We start from the raw sequence: 22,956 nt of genomic DNA on the forward strand, positions 1-22,956 counted from the left end.
GATGCATATTCTATCAGGCTTTGTTTTCATATCAAATATATTGGTCTTTAATTCCTTCCCATGTGCTGTTAAGATGTGGGCATTCCAGCTGAAAATAGTCACCCCTGTTTCTTACCATCAATAGATGTTTCACTTAGGAAAGTATAAAAGTTGTTCCACTGACAGGTTGCTAGCCTGCAGCTTTAATTCAAATTCTCATTTTCTGTTTTTTTCCTGTTTGAGAACTACAATTTATTACATCAACCTTTAATGCAATGAATCTCTTTTCACCTCAGTGTTATACATTACCTCCCATTAATTGCCAGTCCCCACATCAAGTTCTCTTTTAGATATGTCCTAACAGCATCTGCATAGGAGAGATTGTTAGTAACGTGAGGTTTTTGCATTTCTCTTTCTTGCTTCCCTGCAGACAGCCTGCAAATTCTAAGCTGTGTTTTCTTCCACAGTTACAACATTTTTGTTCTGTCCTTTCCTTACAATCATCATAGGAATGGTCACTTCCACACTTACTGCACTGTACTTTCCCATTGGAATTATTTGCTTTATGACTAAATCTCTGGCAGCTGTAGAATCTCACAGAAGCAGGAATATAGGATGTAGTCCAGAATATCTGATACCCTAAAGTTACTCTGTTTGGTCACATCCCTCCCTTACAATGTGTCCAGCACAGCTGTCAAGTACTTGCTGTCACTTCCTCTTCTGCTAATTAGCCGCTTAGCACTTATCACCACCTATTCCTTGCTTTCTTTCCTGACATTTCATTGGGCACCCCAAATACTACCCTTCTTGTTTCTGTGAGGAATCTGGGTAGCTGACAGCTCATTTTTATTTTACCCAGCACCTTTTTCTTAAGGAGTGTCGCTACGAGGTCTTTGTTTTTACATTCCACTAATGAGTCTCCAGCATGTAGCATCTTAGCTCTTGCTTAGAGACTTGGTGGCATAACTCATCTGACTGGAGTACTGTCGTGGATGGATATAAATTGTTCAGGAAGGACAGGCAGGGCAGAAAAGGTTGGGGAGTTGCACTATATGTAAGAGAGCAGTATGACTGCTCAGAGCTCCGGTATGAAACTGCAGAAAAACCTGCGAGTCTCTGGATTAAGTATAGAAGTGTGAACAACAAGGGTGTTGTCGTGGTGGGAATCTGCTATAGACCAGCAGACCAGAGGGATGAGGTGGATGAGGGTTGTTTTAGACAACTAACAGAAGTTACTAGATCACAGGCCCTGATTCTCATGGTGGACTACAATCACCCTGATATCTGTTGGGAGAGCAATACAGGAGTACACAGACAATCCAGGCAGTTCTTGGAAAGTGTAGGGAGCAATTTCCTGGTGGAAGTGCTGGAGGAACTGACTAGGGGCAGAGCTCTTCTTGACCTGCTGCTCACAAACAGCGAAGAACTAGTAGGGGAACCTGAGAGGCAGTGACCATGAGATGGTCAAGTTCAGAATCCGGACACAAGGAAGAAAGGAGAGCAGCAGAATACGGACTCTGGACTTCAGAAAAGGAGACTTTGACTCCCTCAAGGAACTGATGGACAGGATCCCCTGGGAGAATAACATGAGGGGAAAGGAGTCCAGGAGAGCTGGCTGTATTTTAAATAATCCTTATTGTGGTTTCAGGAACAAACCATCCCAATGTGTAGAAAAAATAGTAAATATCTTAGCTTAACAATGAAATCCTTGCTGATCTTAAACACAAAAAAGAAGCCTAAAAGAAGTGGAGGATTGAACAAATGACCAGGGAGGATTATAGAAATATTGCTCAGGCATGCAGGAGTGAAATCAGGAGTGGGAAGAGTCATTCCTCAGTTAGTGTTGCACATTAGCCTGGTTTCACCCTTTGTAAGATCGACCCTGTATCTTATTACTGCTTCATAGTTAATATCGAGAATCAGAAAAGGCATTGCCAGTCCCTCACCACATCACCATCATCACCAGAGGAACTAAGGGAGAATTTACTCCCCTTCATAATTTATGGCATGAACCAATCTCTTGTGAGGGGATAAAAATTATTCCTTCTCCTACAGGCCACTGAGATGCTGAGCATACCAGGATATATTGTTTGATTTAATGGAAATAAAGCTAACAGAAGATGGGTATCTAAGGACACTAGACTGCATAGAACATCTCAGTCCAAGATTTCAGTTGATGTATTTATTGATTTTGACTCAGAAGACATGGCATGATTCTGGGCATTGCCAGAAGTGAAATACAGCATTTAAGCATCCTTGTTATGCTCTGGTATGTCACCAGATGGGATATGATAGACAGAGAAATGATCTGATCTGTCATATCAGTATTTGGCTACCAGAGACACGGGCTGGTATAGTAGTGATTGATATCCACATAGAACACCCTCTTCCCCATCAGAGCAGTGTTCTGTCCTCGAACACAGACACTTTGCTCTGAAATTGACATTTAGTCTTAAAATTTCATCCCGTAACCAGGAGAGGGAAGGAGTTTCTGAATATTTATGGAATTAATTCACCAGATTTGATTAAGTTTTAACTCTATGTTCTTCCAATTCAGTCACATAGATTTATTGTTCCTAAACTCAGCCCATGGCAGACGGCAGAAACCAAATGGTCATCATGGAATTCATCCTCCTGGGATTTGGGGATCTCCCTGACCTGCAAAATCTTCTCTTCCTGATGTTCCTAGTGATCTACATGGCAACTGTGGCCGGGAACACCCTCATCGTGGTGCTCGTTGTGGCTAATCAGCACTTTCACACCCCCATGCACTTCTTCCTGGGGAATCTGTCCTGCCTGGAGATCTTCTACACCTCAACCATCCTGCCCAGGTTGCTGGCCAGTCTCCTGACTGGGGACAAAACCATCTCAGTCAGTGGCTGCCTCACACAACTGTATTTCTTTAGTTCTCTGGCGGCGACAGAATGCTGTCTCCTAGCAGCAATGTCTTATGATCGGTATTTAGCGATATGTAAACCCCTACACTATTCAACTCTTATGAATATCAGGTTTTACCTCCAAATGGCTGCTGCATCATGGTTAAATGGTTGTTTGGCTGCAATTATCTTAATCTCACTCCTATCCCACTTACAATTTTGTGGCCCAAATGAAATCAACCATTTCTATTGTGATATCATCCCACTGATGGAACTCTCCTGCACTGGCACACACCTTATTATATTGGTCGACTTCATAGTAGCCTGTGTATTCATCCTGCCTTCCTTCTTACTAACCCTGACATCCTATGTGTGCATCATCACCACCATCATGAGAATCCCTTCCACCACCGGGAGAAAAAAAGCCTTTTCCACCTGCTCCTCTCACCTCAATGTGGTGACGATTTTCTATGGAACCTTAATGGTTGTGTACATACTGCCAAAATGTGATACACTGAGAGACCTGAACAAAGTGCTCTCTCTTTGCTACACAGTCCTGACTCCGCTGGTAAACCCCCTCATCTACAGCTTGAGAAACAGAGAGGTCAAGGAAGCTTTGTGCAAAGCAATCAGTAAATGTGGCTTTCAGAAAAATTTGCAAAGACTCTGAGATAATAACTTAGCCTGAGGGTTTCACAAGTGTCCAGGTGATTTAAGCAATCAGCCCCCATTAAAATTAAGTTGAAAAATCCCAGTGAACATCTCAGCACTCAGTCTTGTCCATCTCAGTGGAAGGACCATGGAGGGAGGTGGCCATAACCATGCTCCCATCATGCAGGTATTAACTGGGCATGTCATAAACAGATAAGTAAGAGTTAATAGAACAGAAGTACTTCATATCTCTTTTGCCTGTAAAGGGTTAACAAGATCAGTGAGCCTGGCTGTCACCTGACCATAGGACCAGTCAGGGGACAGGATACTTTCAAATCTTGAGGGAGGGAAGTTTTTGTGTGTGCTGTTAGATTTTGGTTGTTGTTCTCTCTGGGTTCTGAGAGTGACCAGACGTGCAACCAGGTGTCTCTCCAATCTCTCTGATACAGTCTCTTATATGTCCAGAATAGTGAGTAATAGGTAGATAAGGCGAGTTCAGCTTATGTTTGTTTTCTTTATTTGCAAATGTGTATTTGGCTGCAACGAGTTCAAATTTGTATTTTGCTGAAATGATTTTAATTTGTACTTGTATACTTAGGCTGGGAGGGTATTCCCAGTGTCTATAGCTGAAAGACCCTGTGACATATTCCATCATAAATTTACAAAGATAGTTTTTACTGTTTTTTCTATCTTTAATTAAAAGCTTTTCTTGTTTAGGAACCTGATTGGTTTTTTTTTTATTCTGGTGAGACTCCAGGGGACTGGGTCTGGAACCACCAGGGAATTGGTGGGGAGAAAGGAGGGAAGAGGGAGAGAGAGGTTAATTTTCTCTCTATGTTAGGATTACTTTCTCTCTCAGGGAGAGTCTGGGAGGGGGAGAGAGAAGGAGGGGGGAAGGTGAATTTTCCTCTCTGTTTTAAGATTCAAGGAGTTTGAATCACAGTGATCTTCCAGGGTAACCCAGGGAGGAGAAGTCTGGGAGAGGCAACGGTGAGGGAAAGGATTTACTTTCCTTGTGTTAAGATCCAAAGGGACTGGGTCTTGGGGGTCCCCAGGCAAGGTTTTGGGGGGACCAGAGTGTACCAGACACTGGAATTCCTGGTTGGTGGCAGCGCTACAAGTACTAAGCTGGTAATGGAGCTTAGAGGAATTCATGCTGGTACCCCATCTTTTGGACGCTAAGGTTCAGAGTGGGGAATTATACCATGACAGGGTCCTAGGCAGAATGGAGACAAAATTGAGCCAATTTTTTAGATCTGTAAAAAAAATCTTTATTCAAAACAAATGTTTGGACAATAAAAATAGTAACTCCTTGTGCAGCGTATGTGGGGACATAAGCCTGGGAAATCTGCCACCCCTGAAATCGTGCTTATTGCCAGCATAGCCCTCTGCAAACCAGCCATCTTCACTGCACTCACACAGGCCAGATGCAAATAACCAGATCCCTTCAGGGACCTCTGGACACTTCATCAGGAACAGCTTTATAGTTCTTATCTGGCCTACACCTGGCTGTGACCAGCTCCAGCAAAGCAAAAGCTCCAGGCTTACTGGTCTCTTGGAGGTGGGGAGGCTGGACAAACAAAGTGGTAGACACACACACCAGGTCCCCTGGGATTGCCCAGCCCCAGCTAGGGGTTTGCCAGGGCACATGTAGAACTGAAGCTATTTCTGCAGTGGGGTCTGTCAAACAGTCACTGACGAGTGACTCTACACGTAGACATACAGGACACTAGCTGCTCTGCTCTCACAGAGCAGTTCAAAGGGAAGGGACCTGTTATAATGAGCATCCCCAAAACTGACTGCAGCAAGTGCAGTGTTCGAGAGGGCTAGTTCTGAGGGCACAGCGTCTAGTCAGCTCCAGATAACACAGACAGCTCTGCTCCACGCAGGGCTCCCTCCTCAGGGGGTGAGGCAGCCTATGGTGAGAGGGAGCAGCTAACACCTACCAAATGGCAGAACCCCTGTGATGCCTAACACGGCAGTGCTGGCTCAGTGACTGTGAGCATGTCAGGGCTTGGCCAGAGGCAGGGGAACTGGGCACCAGTGAGAATTGTAGGTCTCCAACTATGTGGAAGTTATTTCCCAAGGGAGCTAATGGAGTTAGTCACCCAAATCTTTGAAACAGACACCTCTAAGAATTTCAACCGGGAGAGCCACTGGGACTCTGTCAAGGTAGCTTCAATCTATGCATTTCCATTGGAAAGAGACGTCTACATCAACAGAAAAGCACTGGATGGATGGGAAACCCCTGCCGAACCTTTGAGAGCTGCTGCTGTTGTATGTGCTCTTGCAGCCACTAATGCTGCAATTTTTATTTATTTATTTAGTTTTACTATTTTGTTCCCAGTGGCTGTAGTTTGGAACAGCGCACAGCTAGCAATAGGTAAGAAATGAGGAGAGATGTGACTATGCTATCTGAGGCCACTAGAGGGCAGAGGAATGGGACAAGTGCAGCCGTGCTGCTCAGTGGACACCAGCCAAAGTGGAAGGGCAAGAAAGGAGACATTATCTTGCCAAATGACCAACAGAGGCAAGTGGGAAGGGAGGTGAAGCTGTATAATGGTGTATAAGTGTTGAGCAGAGAGCACTGAAGAGAAGAGGACCTCTGTGCTGCGTAATGAAAGGTGGATAATAGCAGATGTTATGGAGTGAGTTATGGGCTGTTATGCTAAATAACGGCTACCAGGTGACAGTGTCAGGAACGGGAAAAAGGCAGCTATAATGAGAAGAATCCACTAGAGGAGAGAACAACAGGCTGTCATGTTGGGAAATTGACACTAGATGGCAGTGAAGTAGACAAAATGAGGGGAGTGGAAGCATCAGAAATACTGACTAGTGAGCAATGTAGTTCAGTAGGCAATATAATAATGGGGAAGTTATACTGAAAAATGGCCACTAGGAGGCAGCATATCTTGAATACTAATTAAGGGGCGGTGCCAGTACATTATAACTGGCCATCACCTTGGACAGGCATCCCCCAAGAATGGAAGCAGGTGTTTGTCCATGATCTAAAATATTTTCCACAAAGGATCATTACACTAAAAAATGATATACAATGGGACTTGTATAATTGTAAGTCATACTGGGCATTGTTAGCTACAAAGCTTTGGAGACCCAAAATGAACCAAGTGGGAGAAAAGTTGAAGGGGACCATATTGGAAAGCATGAAGAAAGAATACAAATATGAGAGGGCATTTACATTTATTAAATCGAAGGGGAATCCCATGTTCCAAAGGTAGATCACATGCACCAGCTCATCCCTTCAGGTAAATGCAGGTCTCTTTACTGAAAAAGTCCCGTTTCTGCAGAATGATGAAAGTCAAGAACCTCAGTGGAACCAGAGTCTTGTCTGCCAAATCCTGAAGAGCTCTGTGTAATCAAAAGTTTGTCTTTCACCAAGAGAAGTTGGTCCAATAAAAGGTATTGCCTCACCAACCTTTTCTCAAACCCTGAGAAATGAGCTCATCAACTCAAGTGTGAGCTGTCCTATGACTAGAGGTAAGCACTCAATTCCAAACTGCTGCTGCCTTGCATTTATATATCACCTTCCAAACAAGGGTATTAAAGTGCTTTATTAATTAAGCATTAGCAATATAAGATTCGCTTTCTGTGACCAATGTGGGAAGTATCTGTATTCATTTTTATGATACATAATCTGTGTTAGGATGCTGGGCAGCGGTAGGTAGGACAAATGGTAGGAGCTGGAGATCCCGGAACTGAAGCCAGGGGTCAGAGTCAGTATCAGGGTCAAAAGTCAAGCTCAGGGTCAAATCCGGAAACAGAATCAGGAAATGGGATGAAGGAGTAAACCTGGTTTCGGCATCCAGTTGGTTTCCATGGGTCGATCAGGAGTCAGAATCCAAGTCAGAGCCAAGGTCATACCAGGACTTCAGACAGAGAAGTGGGGTGGTCAAGGCAGCTGGCTGGGATCCGCATTGTTGCCTGGAAACTTTTTGGTGCGCCTCATTGGCAAATATAGGGTCAACTAGCCAAGACCACTGTCAGTCGGATCTTGCCAGGTGGAACTTACCATGGCATACAACCATTGTAGGTTATGGCCCACAGGAATGAGTCAGCTACAAGCACTGTATGGTCAGGTGGCAGTATGGGGATATTACTTACCTGTTAACCTTACAAGCCCAGATCCAATTCCCACTGATACTTACAGTTGCTTTGGTTGCTGTGGTATGGGTAGCTAAGGGTTAAGTTCTGCAAGGATCCCCTCATGGTAGCTGTAGACATTCCTTAGTGGTCTGATGTTCAAAAGAAAAAGCCCCTTGGGAGAAATGCATGAAGCAGTGTATTAGAGATACAGGATGGGTAAGGTAATATATCTTATTGGACCAACTTCGTTGGTGAGAGAGACAAGCTTTCAGCTACTACACTGCATGAACCAGTATAGTCAGGTTCAGGTAGGATGATCAGATGTACTGATTTTATAGGGACAGTCTCGATTTTGGGGTCTTTTTCTTGTATAGACTCCTATTACCCCCCACCCCATACTGATTTTTCACACTTGTTGTCTGGTCACCCGAGCTTCAGATGCCCTTCTCAAACCCTCAGGCAACCTTTAGGCAGGAACCCTGAACTAAGGGACTTTGGAATAGATAAAAAGACAGCCTGTGGCTCAAAGGGTTAGTGTGATGCTTGGATATATAAACAGGGTAATCTGGAGCAGAGAGGCTATGTTACCTCTGTATTTGGCACCGGTGAGACCACTGCTGGAATCCTGCGTCCAGTTGTGGTACCTACAATTCACAAAGGGTTCAGTGAATAGCCATGAGGACAATTAAAGATTGGAAAGACTCAATGAGTTCAATCAGTTCAGTTTAACAAGAAGCAGGTTAAGGGGTGAACTGATCAAGGTCTGTAAGTAACCATGTGGGGAACAGAAATGTGATAATGGTGGGCTCATCAATCTAGCAGAGAAAGGTATAACAAGGGTTAACAGCTGGATGTTGAAGCTAGACAAATTCATACTGGAGATAAGGCACAGGTTTTTTTTATCAGTGAGGGTAATTAACCACTGGAACAATTTACCAAAGAATCGTGGTGGATTTCCCATCAGTGGAAATTTTTAAATCAGGATTGGATATTTTTTTCCAAAGGATCTGCCCTAATTCAAACAGGAATTAAATTCAGAGAAGTCTTACGGTCTGTGTTTCACAGCAGTTCAGACTAGATGATCCCAGGGACCCTTCTGGCTTTGGCATCTATGAAAAAGTGGGGAAAGATTCTGATTGGGGTGTCAGACATCAGAGAGGCCAGGGGGGCAGGGGGTAACCTGCCTCATTGTTCTTGGGGGGGTACCTGGGTTAAGTGGAACCTGCTTAAACTGTCAAGGAAAGGCTGTGTATAGATAGATAACATGTATATAGGATTTTATTGTTTTAACCCTGTTTCCCTCTGATAGTTATGTTTCTGTGAACCAATCGATCACACCTGTTTTTGAAGAGTCCATCCTGAGTCACTAGAGGTTCACATTGGTCACAGTGTCCCAGAGAGGATTCCATAGGAAGGGACAAAGCCAGTTGTAGTAGCTGGAGATAAATACGGCTGGTGAAATAGGGATGTTGTAGCCTGCAGACACACAGCATCCATTCTATATACGTGAGAGATAGAGAGATGGATAGACAGCTGATTACTTAAGAAGAGAGAGAGAGAGAAAGAGAGATCCAAAAAGAATAGACAAATCAGTGAAATAAAAGTTTTAACTTTCCTACTAATATTGATTGGAATTTTCTAAGTTCCTTAATGGATTTAGGTACCTAACTCGTCAAGAGAAGTATGTGCCTAACTCCTTTAGAGTGCTATTGAAGTCTTAGACTTAATGGTTCAAGAATTCATGTTACAGGGAGAGAATTCCCAGCACAATTTAACAACATTTTCAGGTTCCACAACTTATATAATGGAAATGGTTTTCAACATTATTAATATTTGCTAAAGGTGGTAAAACTGGCTCTACCTGTTGGGAATTTTTTTATATTTTGGAACCATTTAACAGTGTGAAAGAATCACAGAGGTACATTCATAGATTTATAGATTGGAAAGCCACAAAAGACCATTAGATCCTCTAGTCTGACCTCCAACACTAGATTTATTGATTGAGTGATTTATTGATTTGGCTTATACAAAAATATGAAGACTTTCTCAGTGATGGTGTCCCACATTTGGACAAACTTTGTCATGAGAAGAGATATGAGACCATGTGAATCAAACTGTGTGTGTATAAATGGCTGCCCATTACTGTGGGCTCTCAGACCCTTCAGTATAGCAACTAAGTTCCTGGTCCGATTGGAGAGAAGTTGATATTTTGTTAAATCTGCTACATAAAACTTGAGATAATATATCCAAAGAGTCAACATGAAAGCCAGCTCTGTTCCTGCAAGTCCATTATCGAACCGGGGGGCTTCCTTTCCCTCCAACTTCTTCTTAGCTGGGTTAAAGCTGAAGTATGTTTTTGCCAATCATCTCCAAGAGGTATTTTTCTCTTCTTTAGTTTTTGCTCTTCCTAGATACACCCCATGGCAAACACAGAAGGTGAGAATCAAACGTCCATCATAGAATTCATCCTCCTGAGATTCGGGGATCTTCCTGAACTGCTGACCCTACTCTTCCTGCTGTTTCTAATGATCTACATTCTGACCTTGTCCAGGAACATCCTCATTGTTGCTCTAGTTATGGCTGATCAGTACCTTCACACCCCCACGTACTTCTTCCTGGGGAACTTGTCCTTCTTGGAGACCTGCTACACTTCCACCCTCCTGCCCAGGGTTCTAGTCAGTTTCCTGACAGAGGACAAGAGCATTTCTGTTAGTGGCTGTATGACACAATTTTTTTTGTTAGTTTCTTTGCTTGTGCAGAATGCTATCTGCTAGCAGTGATGTCATATGATCGGTATTTGGCGATAATGAAACCGCTGCATTATGCAGCCCTCATGAATGCCAGGTTCTGCCTGCAGTTAGCAGCTGGGTCTTGAGTAAATGGATCTCTGGCTGTTATCATAGTATTATTTCTTATGTTACAATTAACTTTCTGTAGCCCCAATGAAATTGATCATTTCTACTGTGAATCCACAGAAATGTTAAATCTGTACTGCAATGGCACCAACCAGACAGAGCTTGTCATTACTATCCTGGCTGCTATATTCACTCTGCCTCCAATCATATTAACCATGATGTCCTATGTGTGTATCAGCATCACCATCACGAGAATCCCTTCCATCATTGGGAGGCAAAAGGTCTTTTCCACGTGCTCCTCTCACCTCATTGTGGTGACCATTTTCTATCGGACCCTGATCATTGTATATCTGCTACCAAAAACCAACACACTAAGAAACCTAAACAAAGTGTTCTCTGCCTGCTACACAATTCTGACACCTATGGCCAATCCCTTCATATACAGCCTGAGAAACAAAGAGGTAAAAGAGGCCCTGAGAAAAATTGCCAGTAAATATGTAAATTTTACAAGAAATTAGAAATCACAAAGTTTTTGTTTCTTATTGTATTGAGGGAAAATGGTGAGATGCAGAGCTGGTTTATTGTTTTATAGAAACAGATTCTGGGTGGTCCCTAGTTCTCACTAGGTGTTTGGGAATGTGCTGCTATAATATTTGAGGATATGCAAATATCCAAAATGTGAGCTCAGTCAATACCAGGATTTTTGTATTCAGAATAAAATTGAACTGTATAACACTTAGAAATTCCATACACTAAGCCCACATAAGAATATAGGATACAAGAACAATTTACACTGGGATTATCAAAGGATCCTAACGGGTTTTAGGGGTCCGAATTTCAATGGGGTTGTGTTACCTAACTCCCTTAGGTCCCTTGACAATCCTGGCTGAATGACATGATATTTGAAAGGATACATTGATTTTGGGTGCCTCAGGCATTGGGGATCCCCACTTGAGACACCAAAATTTTTCAGACCACATAGAATTTTCATAATCTGTTTTGTGTTCAATGGTGGGAAATGATCAGTTCACCTCATCCTATCTAGGGGTACGTCTACACTACAGGATTATTCCGATTTTACATAAACCGGTTTTATAAAACAGATTGTATAAAGTTGAGTGCACGCGGCCACACTAAGCACATTAATTCTGCACTGTGCGTCCATGGTCCTAGGCTAGCGTCGCTTTCCAGAGTGTTGCACTGTGGGTAGCTATTCCATAGCTATCCCATAGTTCCCACAGTCTCTCCAGCCCCTTAGAATTCTGGGTTGAGAGCCCAGTGGCTGATGGGGCAAAAATCATTGTCGCGGGTGGTTCTGGGTAAATGTCATCAGTCATTCTTTCCTCCTGGAAAGCAACGGCAGACAATCATTTTGAGCCCTTTTTCCCTGGATTGCCCTGGTAAATGCCATAGCATGGCAACCATGGAGTCCGTTCAGCTTTTTTTTTTTTTTTACAGTCACCGTATGTGTACTGGATGCAGCGGACAGAGGCGATACTCCAGCTCTACACAGCAGCATTCATTTACTTTTGCATGATAGCACAGATGGTTGCCAGTTGTTCTGTACCATCTGCTGCCAGTGTAATTTGACAATGAGATGATGGTTATCTGTCCTCCTGTGCTGTGTGCTGCTATCATGGGTGCCCCTGGCTGCGATCGGCTAGGGGCGCAAAAGCGAAACTGGGAATGACTCCCTGAGTCAATCCCTCCTTTATGGTTTCTAAAAATAGAGTCAGTCCTGCCTAAAATATGGGGCAAATGTACTAGAGAAGCAGTGTATAAAAAACGCAGCTGCTCTGTGTCAGATCCCGCAGAAATGATGAGCTACATGCCATTTACAGGGGGTGCTCCTGCAACAACCCCACCCATTGCTTCCCTCCTCCCCCAACCTTCCTGGGCTACCATGGCAGTGTCCCCCCCATTTGTGTCATGAAGTAATAAAGGATGCAGGAATAAGAAACACTGAGTTTTTAGTGACATAAAATGAGGGGGTTGCAGCCTCCCGGTGCTATGATAGTCTAGGCAGGACATTAAGCAGTGTGGGGGAGAGGACCCCAGCATCCCACTGCTATGATAGTCCAGGCAGTACAGAATCTTTTCTTTTCACATGAAAGGGAGGGGGCTGATTGAAGCTCAGCCCCCAGTTGCTATGATGAAGACGGTTACCAGCTATTCTGTACCATCTACTGGGAATGAGCGGGAATCATTCCTATTTTCACCCAGGCGCCCCCGGCCAGCCTCACCTGAAACCAGCAAGGAGCACTCACGGGTTGATAAGAAGGATGGTTACAAGTCCTACCACACTGTCTGCCACGGGGGAGGGGAGAGGAGCTGATACTTCTCTTCACTGCTGCAGCATCGCGTCTACCAGCAGCATTCAGTAGACATAGGGTGAGATTGAAAGAAGTCAAGAAATGATTTCTTTCCCTTTTCTTTCATGTGGGGGGGGAGTAAATTGACGAGCTATTCCCTGAACCACACCGGGCAATGTGTTTGAATCCACAGGCATTGGGAGCTCAGCCAAGAATGCAAATACTTTTTGGAGACTGCTGTGGACTGTGGGATAGCTGGAGTCCTCAGTACTCCCTCCCTCACTCCATAAGCGTCCGCTTAAGTCTCTGGCTTCCCGTTACGCTTGTCACGCAGCACTGTGTAGCCTGTAGATTCTTTTTTCAAACGCTTTGGCATTTTGTCTTCTGTAACGGAGCTTTGATAGAACTGATTTGTCTCCCCATACAGCAATCAGATTCAGTATCTCCCGTACGGTCCATACTGGAGCTCTTTTTGGATTTCGGACTGCATTGCCACCCGTGCTGATCAGAGCTCCACGCTGGACAAACAGGCAATGAAAATCAAAATTTTGTGGAGCTTTTCCTGTTTACCTGGCCACTGTATTTGAGCTGAAATTGCTGTCCAGAGCGGTCATAGTGGTGCATTGTGGGATACCGCCCGGAGGCCAATACTGTCAATTTGCGGCCACACTAACCCTAATCCGATATGGTAATACTGATTTTAGCACTACTCCTCTCGTTGGGGAGGAGTACAGAAACCGATTTAAAGAGCCCTTTATATCGATATAAAGGGCCTCGTAGTGTGGACGGGTACAGCGTTAAATCAGTTTAACGCTGCTAAAATCGGTTTAAACGCATAGTGTAGACCAAGCCTAGGTATATGACATAGCTGTCACCAACATTAACAATGGGACACCTCAAAAAAGAAGTTGTCGATATGGACAGAAATTATATGAATTTGAAGAAATGTGGACTCTGTTTCCAGATACTTTGGATAAAGAATGCTGAAATAATGCCTGACTTCCATTCCACTGGACTTCTCTGCTTTCTCCTTCCTGCTTCCTGCCCCCATTCCCCAACTTCCTTTTTTTGCGAAATTGTGTCTTTTTTCAAATTATTGTTACCTCTTCCCTCACACGCAAGATTTGTCTGATTTTGTATTGCCTAAACAAGTTGCATAATTGCCTGTATTTTTTAGCTAGCCTGTAAAATGTGCAGTGTTGGGTGACATGTACAAGCTGTAACAACTTTTCTTGTTTTTTTCTGTGTGAAAATTAATAAAAAATGAATCACAAAAATAAAATGAGACACCTCGCAATCACTGCCGAGAGGTAGCGAATTCAAATCCCCGTATTACAGAGGCACAGGGCAGATTACGGAACATGCCCAAATCCACACAGAAAGTCTGTGGCTGAGCAGGGAATTGAATGCAGATGTCCTGCATCATGCTTCAGGATCCTATCACTACATCATGCTTTGGCACCCAAGAGGGTAATGACTCCACAAGCGGAAGGTGGGGATTGAGAAACAGGCATTTATTCACTGTAAGTGCCATTGGATGACAAGCTGCTATCCTAGTAGTGGGTGTGGGATGGGAAGGGGACAGCTGTTCTGTACTACAGGGCAGCAGTAATTCTCTAACGTGCCCTCTAGAATGCAGCTTTTATGAATGTTGGCAAAGTGATATTATCATTATTCCTTCGTATTATGGCCGTGCTGTAATAGGACCACTCAGAAACCTGGCCCTGGCCCCATTTGGCTGTGCAACGTACAACCACAGAGTAAGAGAGTCTCAGGCTTTGGCTACACTGGCACTTTTATAGGTAAAATTTGTCAGGCAGGCAGGGGTGTGAAAAAAATTACAGTTAGGTGAAGTAAGAAAATGCTGTTTGAGAACCAATTAGAGTTTGATTGAGGGATATTTACTCTGTACATTGTGTCGTGATGTTGACTGTGTTTTAGTGGTTACAAAGCTTTAACATTTTGAATCTCAACAGCTACTATCAGTAAATAACTGTCTGACCCCCTCATAATTTCCCACAACTGTGAAAATGTAAATCAATACGAATAATAAAAAATGTTTAAAAATAAACATCAATATTATCAGCTGAAATGATAAAAAAATAAAACCCGAGTTCCACCAAGCCTAGAGACAATGCACAAACAGAAGAAGGAGAGTCAGAGCCTGGCAATGTCACAGAAGAGCCAAGCCGTTCTGTTTTTATTCCGATTACTGGTTTGGAGTGGGGTTTAGTTAGGAAGCATTTGGCTAAATAAAAAGAAGTGAGGGAAGATATGCTGAGGAGAGGGGATGGGGGAGCACAGAGAAGGAAAAAGGTGGAAGCCGTGAAGGAGGAAGATATGAATGATGTTCCAGTAGTTAGGGCATCATTCTAGCATTTGAGATTAGAACTGGATGAAATTTTTCATTTAAACAGTTTATCTCATTGACTGAAACTATTTGACATGAATTTGCCTAATACTTTTGGCCCAAAACACTGGGGGCAAGGGGGCTGGATTCACAAAGAGACTTAGGGCTTGTTCACAAAATGGCTGGAGGAGAAGAAAGCAGCAGAGGTCTGTGTTTTAGCTAAGGGTTCAACACCCACCTGCAATGTTGGCGACCCAGCTTCAAGTCCCTGTGCTGGAGCAGAAATTTAAATCAAGCCTCCTATCTCTGAGGGGAGTCTCCTAACCCTGGCCATAGAGTGTTCAATGGTGGATCTCTTCCAACCTTGCTGTTGAAGCTTTTCCACTTGTATAAAATACCTCAATAGTCATTGGCTCAGGGAGCAAACATGAGAATGACTCTACAGCCTAGTGGTTGGAGCATGCAGCTGGGAGATAGAAGACCTTGACTCAAGTCCCTGCAGCAATGAACATGTAGTTATTGATACAAAGTGGGACAGTTTCAACAGAAGAGTCTGAGAGACTCCCACCCCTCTCCGAGCAGCCTGTCGCTCCAGTCAGGGCGCTCACCAGCAGGGTTCTAGGACTGGGATTTGTATCTGGGTCTCCCACATCACAGGCTAGTACCCTAACCACTGGAGCAAAGGTCATAGAGGCAAACGGCCCCATTTTCCACTGCCATTTTATGAATGGCACCTAAGGATCCTTGTGAATTGACCCTTTTAAAGATTTCTGGAATCCAAATGTTTCCAGTTGAGTAACATGGTATTTTTGATAAAAAGTGGATTTTCTGTTGCATTTTAGTTTGTTGAAAATTCCAGATTTGGTTCAACCTGCAGCAATTGTCTTTTCTGATTTTTTGAAACTGCCACTGAATCAAGAACTCAGCTGTTTGCTCAGTTCTACTTGGGATACCTGTGTTCCAGTCCCTGCTCCACCGGAGATTCCCTGTTTGACCATGGAAATGTCTGTGCCTCTGTTCCCCAGGTGTACAATGGAGAAAACAGACACTTCATATCTCACAGGTGTGTTGTGAGGATCAATACATTATAGCCTGTGGGTCACCCAGCTACTACAGCAAAGGGGGGCAGATAAGTACCTTTGGGAGAGGCAAGGCTATCTCATGAACAAGAGTCTGAACACACCCAGATGAGGTGAGATTACCCACACGACACAGCTGGTGTCTGACACTGGACTCATGTAATAGGCAATTACTGAACTGACCACTAAGTGGAAGTGGAGCAGAAATAAGAGTGAGGGAATGCGGCAGTGATGGAGATGAAAAGAGACACTCAGGGAGGGACCGTCTCACAATGACTAAGGAGAGCCCGGCCCTGCCTGCTCAGGTCTCACTCAGCAGTGATGGCGGAGGTGGGGAAAGTGATCAGATTTAGCTAAGCCTGACCTAAACACAGCCCTTTTGTGACCCAAGTTGATGCTGTTGGGCTCATCTACATGGGGAATGTTACCAGCAAACTTATACAGCGACAGTTACACCAATGTAACGCCCCATCCGGACACTCTTATTCTGGATGAAGCTGGCTTTTTCCCAGTGTCGCTGGCATCACTTTCAAAGCAATATAAGCTGTAGCAGAAAATGACTCTCTGAGTCGAGAATAAGTGTTTTCACATGGGGAGTTTTGCCAGTGTTGCTATAGTGGTGTATTTGTACTAGCATTATTCTCTGTGTAGACAAGCCTGTAGCGTCCCCAGCTGAAGCTAGCTTATGGTGGAAGATCCTTGCTCCATGCACCTGGGGTACCAATAACTGGACTGGATGACTGGGCTTTATTGGGCGTGAATGCACTGGGAGGCCCAGGCTGCAATTACCTTTTGGGCTAGAAGACTCTCCCCGAGAGGAGAGAACTTTGGGCCAAGCAGGCTGATTTCACTAGGACTTGTGTTTGTGCCATCTATGTCGCAAACCCAGCTGCAGCTCCCCAGACTCAGTGAAGGGAAATGCCCCTCAGAAGTAGCATCAGGGGAGACACAACCTTCTCCCTCAGAGGATACAAATCTGAGGAGATGAATGCGCTCTGTCAATAGAGAGAGAAGAACATTCTCTAGGGGAGATCTCGGCACCTGCTTGTCTTTTCAGGGCCACGCAGGTCTCTTTACCGAGAGAACCCAATTTCTGGAGACAAGTGAGAGAGAAGAACCTGACTCCTGGACACCAACCCTGAGAGATCCAAGATGATCTACTGGAGGCTGAATACCCTGTGGTCTCATGTGAGCGTTATCCCTCATGCTGCTGCTGCTATGCGCTGAGACCCCTCTGTCAGGGGATACCACTAAAGGATTAATAGGGATACTGACTGCCTGCTCAGCTGAGACTGATCACTGGCCTCCCAAAAGCGGCAGAAATAAAAGAGCTGCAGAGCAGACAGGTATGTTAGCTGATGGTGAGACTGAAGGACTGTCAGAGGAGTCTCTTTTCCTTCAGCAACAGACTGGTGAGAAGCTACCTAGGCAATCAAGTCATTCTCACTCTCTCGCTCTCTCTGCTTAATGGACACTAGACTTGATTGGGAAATGGAAAACCAGTTTCATTCAAAATGTTGAAATTTGAAAGTTACTTCCATTAATCAGGAAGCAGTTTGCATTTTTTTAAACTTTTGGTGATTTTGTTTTCAAACTGCTATGTGCAATAAAATAAATAGTGTCACTTCTCCCTGCTCTTTTTCTTCTTTTATTCCTTTTTCTTTTTGGCACTTGGTAACTTTCCAAAACTTCCTCTAACTTTGAAAAATTACCAACAAGCTTTAATTTTGAAAGAGTTACAGAGAGATAAAAGGCAAAATGATAGATGTTTGGTGGGGGTAGAAGAACAAGGAATTGTGAACAAACTTTAGACACGATAGTTGGCATCTTTTCTGACTCCTGTGAGCTTCTATCCATTGTAAAGGTATGACTTTGCTAGTGGAGATTTTAATGGATATTTTTATCATGCAGTTTCAGAAGCTCACCGAGCAGTTTCAATCAATAATATCTATTGGCAGAGAAATTCAAAAGTTAATCCCCGATTGTGGCAGTCAGGGTCCAGACACCTCAAGGGGAGAAAAGCAAGTTTAAAATAAGCAGTTAAACCAAGCGATTGCAGATTGTGGTGTTGTATATAAAAATAGTTGAGTAAAGTTGTTGATGAAATCTTGTAATGCTCTAAACATGGTCACTGAGATATGTATACAGACTGTGGTTATACGTATGGATATAGGTTATGAGCACAGATTATTACAATTTCCGCTCCACCTTGCAGTGGCCAGTCTGGTAGAGAGGGGTTCCCCTCCCCCTAATGAGACTAGCTCAAAGCACCTAGTGTTGTACAACCCAAGAAAAGATGAATAATGGACCCTTACAGTTAAGGGGAAAACACTGAGACATACTGGCAATCAAGTAGAGGGAGTATCCCAAGCTCTGAATAGCAATGAATCACCTTAGTTGGGGGGGGCAGTGGCAGATTAATGATTTTGCTGCCCCTAGGCCCTGAAATAATTGCTGCCCCAGCCCCATATGAACTTGTTTTAGTTTTTTCACAAATTTGTTTAAATGAAAATGAATCTAAATATCATTAAAATAATTGAACGTTTACAAGTTTTATTATAAATAAAATAACAAGTGCAGCAAATGCTCGCTTGAAATTGCACTATACAGACACACATTCACTTATAGCACGGGACCGCGCATGGATCCAAACTGAGAACTGCTTAATTTCTTCCTTCCGGTCATATTATTAACGTTTAGGATTCTTGCAAGTATGTTTACTAAATGACATCGTGCCATCACTGGTGTTTCAATACATGCTACGACTGGTGGAATCGCAGCGCCATTGATGCCGCAATTACAAAAATGGTGTTATTATAAATTTTATAAATTTGCCACCTCTGCAAATTTGCCACCCTAGGCCTAGGGAAGGGGTTTCAAGTGAAATCTCTCCAGTAACCAAGAGACATTCACTTGGTGAGTGCTGTCTGTGAAATGCTGAATCCCCCTACAGTTAGAGAATATGCTGGGAAAGTCTTTTATTAGAAGGGCTTTTTATCTAATTTGAAAGCTTAAAGGTTGATGTTCCGTCTCTGTTTTGTTTTCTGCATGGCTTGCATAGGTTTGCTTCCTGTGCTATTTCATCTATGAATCCACAATTTTTCTATTACATAAACCTCATGTTTGTTCTTTTCCCGGTAGGTCTCTGTGTGAACTGAGGAAAGAGTAGATGTCAAGAAGGGGGAAAGGTGCCCCTTAATCTATGGGTTTTGGGGGGTCATTTGAGGGGGCTCACCTTGCAAGGAATAACTAGGCTGATAGTAGCCAGGGCGAGAGTGTTATTCTTGTGGGCTGGCTACTGGGGTCAGGGCTCTGCGAGTGCTGCAAAGCATTAAAGCACCCAAGGTTGCAGGGCAGGCAGGGGCAGAACCCCTGACTGGTCTGTGTGATCCCCAAAGCATCATCATGATGATCACATAACAGGATAAAAACTGATCTGCATGGTACAGCACAAATGAAATCAAATAAATGCCTGCCTGAAGACTTTGGCGTTCCAGTTTTGTCCTGGAAAAACCACCCTCAAGGGATGCTGGTTTCTGCTGGGGATGAGTCCAAAATAAACCAATATTCAGCTGTTTGTCCCTTTTGGCCTAGAAGTCTGACTTCAACATGCATCCGATACAGTGGGTATTCACCCATGAAAGCTCATGCTCCAAAACATCTGTTAGTCTATAAGGTGCCACAAGACTCTTTGCTGCTTTTACAGATCCAGACTAACACGGCTACCCCTCTGATACTTGACTTCAACTTGGATCTCCCACATCCTAGGGAAGCTATAGAGTCACGTTCGCACTCCAGTCCCAGCCCAATGACTATCCATTTCCATTCATAATGACAATGAATACTCATCGGGCTAGGAAAACTGGGTGAGAATAACTCTATGGCATCTCACTTCATCATCAGTATCCATTTTGTGAATCCTACCACCCCAGCCTGGATTCTCAATCCAGCATTTGGGCTGTGACCTCAAGGAGAGGAAGCTTTTGAATATTACTGTATTTGAATCAATAGATTAAAGTTTAACAAAGGTCATTCTCATTGTATTGTAGAGTTTATCGCTTCCCCCAGATGCCTCCCATGGCAGACACAGAGCAGGGAAATCAAACGTCCATCATAAAATTCATCCTCCTGGGATTTGGGAATATCCCTGAACTGCAGGTTTTTCTCTTCATGCTGTTTCTAGCAATCTATTTTGTGACTGCGGCTGGGAACATCCTCATCGTTGTGCTGGTTGTGGCTGATCAGTATCTTCACACCCCCATGTACTTCTTTCTGGCAAACTTGTCCTGCTTGGAGACCTGCTACACCTCCACCATCCTGCCCAGGATGCTGGCCAGTTTCCTGACTGGGGACAGAACCATTTCTGTCAATGGCTGCCTCACACAATATTATTTGTTTGGTTTCTTTGGAGTGACAGAATGTTCTCTCTTAGCTGCAATGTCTTATGATCGGTATTTAGCAATATGTAAACCACTGCATTATGCAGCCCTTATGAATGGCAGCTTATGCCTCCAGCTAGCAACTGCTTCTTGGATATGTGGATTTTTGACTATTCCCATAATAGTATTTCTTGTGTTGCAATTTACTTTCTGTGGTCCCAATGAAATTGATAACTTTTTCTGTGAATTTCTGCAAATAATAAATCTCTACTGCAATGTCACCTACCAGATGGAGCTTGTTGTTACCATCCTGGTGGCTGTATTCACTCTGCCCCCATTTGCATTAAACCTGGCATCCTACGTTTGTATCGTCTCCACCATCCAGAGAATCCCTTCCACCACTGGGAGGCAAAAGGCATTTTCCACCTGCTCCTCCCACCTCATTGTGGTGACAATTTTCTATGGGACCCTAATCATTATGTATCTGCTACCAAAAACCAACACACTAAGAGACCTCAACAAAGTGTTCTCTGTCTGCTACACAATTGTGACTCCTATGGCCAATCCCTTCATATACAGCCTGAGAAACCAAGAGGTCAAGGAAGCCCTGAGGAAAATTGTCAGTAAGTGTCTAGATTTTATGAGAATTCAGGAACCTCAGTCTCTTCAGGCAAAATGGTGTATTACTCAGATGCTGTGTGGTCCTTATTTCTTGCTCCATTGTTGGTGATATGTGCTTATAACATTTTGAGGACGTGCAAAGATTTCTAAGTGTAAGAGGAATCAACATCAGGACTGTTGGAATAAAATTGAACTGTATTTTACTTGCTGAATGTGGACAGATGATATATTGGTGAATTTCATACATTGAAATAAATTAGGGCTTGATCTACAAAGGGACTTCAGCATTGCAAAGACTAAGTTTTAGCGCCGCCCCAGCCAGTGAGAGCCTCAGCCCTGAGTTTGGTGTCCAGGCTCCCTATATGGTGCATGGGGAGAATTAGGCAGCTAAGAAAGGGATCCCCAGAGGTCAGCAGGTGGAGCAAGGAGCTGCCTCACATAGCCAAGAGGAAAAGCCAGTTAGAAGAGTGTTGCCTAAGCCCCATCTCTGCAATGGACTTAGACACTATCTCTGCTTGGGATTTTCAGCTGGGAACCGCAACGGAGAAGCGGGTGAACTCACCAGGCTGTTGGAGACCCAGGTTCAGTCTCCCCACTGCCTAATATGGAGCAGGGCTTTGACTGTGGGCTCCCCTCGTCAGGCGAGTGTCCTAGCCACTGCACTGCAGAGTCATCCTCTGTGGCCCAACACCTGTTTAATTAGTTTTACATAGTGGAAAAATGTCCTCAGGAGACTTTGAGGGAGCCCCAAACCTGATTGCCCTTCATGCCAGGGCTCAGGGAACTCGCCCTAGAAGAGGGAAACCCAAGTTTAAATGCCTGCTCCGAGTGGGGTGGAGGGGAGGGAATTGGATCTGTCTCCCCCACGTCCTGACTGAATGTGCTAGCCACTAGGCTCAGGGTTATAATGGAAGCCTCATGCCCCTCAGCCACTCTGTTTGGGGATAGGTGTGCTGTGAGCATGCCTACCAGATCAAGGCCTGCAGGTGAGACAGGCAGGGCTGTGCCTAGCTTGAGGGTCCTGTGGGGGTGAGGTGTGAGATGAGTGCCTAGACTGAGGTGCATATGTACATATGTTCACTGGCAGATACTGGCTCCTATAGTCCTTTAGTGGCAGAGATTTAGCCATCAACGACATTAGATGTCAGCTGAGCTGCAACTTTGAGGCTGTCAGTGGTGCCTAAATGCTGGTTCTATGCACCTGAGTCCCTTCATGGAACTAGCTCTGAAAACTCAAATTCCGAAGTGACGGATGCTCTTAGGCCCACGGCCTCTCAATGAGATTTATATTCCTGTGTCACTGAGTTTGCTTGAGGCCAGATATGTTTAAAGATATGGAGGTGCCTGGTGGGATTTTCAAAAGCATCGAGGTGCAGAGGGTTTAGACCCCAAGATGATGCTGAAAGTCCCATTGGTGTCTAAATACATTTTAAAATCTGGCTTTTGGGCATTTCTGAACATTTTACTCCTGGTCTTTAACTTCCCCTGATGAGAGCTGAGGGAGTCATTAGGTTTTCAGTTTGGTGACCCATATGAGACCGGAACCTCTGCCAACTGGCTAAGGGCCCAGGGCAGGATAGTTTCACAGGGATCCTCTGGGCTGAGTATCTGCACACGAGCTCACCAGAGGGTAGCATGTGAGATCTGTACTGATTGCTTCTCGCACACTGGTCGTCATAACTCAAGCATTATCCAGCCACACATTTCACAAGGATTATGTATCTATACTGAAAATACCATCTTGGAGTTA

The 22,956-nt window shown here is 44.1% G+C and overlaps 2 protein-coding genes and 1 pseudogene across 2 annotated transcripts; all 3 read left to right on the forward strand.

Moving 5' to 3' along the window:
* The first annotated feature begins 2,568 nt into the window (after positions 1-2,568).
* On the forward strand, positions 2,569-3,525 carry LOC127032110 (olfactory receptor 6N1-like). The gene has a single exon (XM_050919143.1). The coding sequence runs from the start codon at positions 2,569-2,571 to the stop codon at positions 3,523-3,525; it is 957 nt and encodes a 318-aa protein (XP_050775100.1).
* A 6,344-nt stretch (positions 3,526-9,869) lies between these two features.
* On the forward strand, positions 9,870-10,983 carry LOC127032111 (olfactory receptor 6B1-like; annotated as a pseudogene).
* Positions 10,984-20,283: 9,300 nt separating this feature from the next.
* Positions 20,284-21,315, forward strand: LOC127032112 (olfactory receptor 11A1-like). Its single transcript, XM_050919144.1, has one exon. The coding sequence runs from the start codon at positions 20,284-20,286 to the stop codon at positions 21,313-21,315; it is 1,032 nt and encodes a 343-aa protein (XP_050775101.1).
* Positions 21,316-22,956: the final 1,641 nt, after the last annotated feature.

Source organism: Gopherus flavomarginatus, chromosome 12 (assembly GCF_025201925.1).
Source record: "Gopherus flavomarginatus isolate rGopFla2 chromosome 12, rGopFla2.mat.asm, whole genome shotgun sequence".
NCBI classification, from domain to species: Eukaryota; Metazoa; Chordata; order Testudines; family Testudinidae; genus Gopherus; species Gopherus flavomarginatus.

Bases quoted from the DNA above. Each gene is read 5' to 3' on its own strand.
- LOC127032112 (XM_050919144.1), top strand. From the start codon at position 20,284: ATGGCAGACACAGAGCAGGGAAATCAAACGTCCATCATAAAATTCATC.
- LOC127032110 (XM_050919143.1), top strand. From the start codon at position 2,569: ATGGCAGACGGCAGAAACCAAATGGTCATCATGGAATTCATCCTCCTG.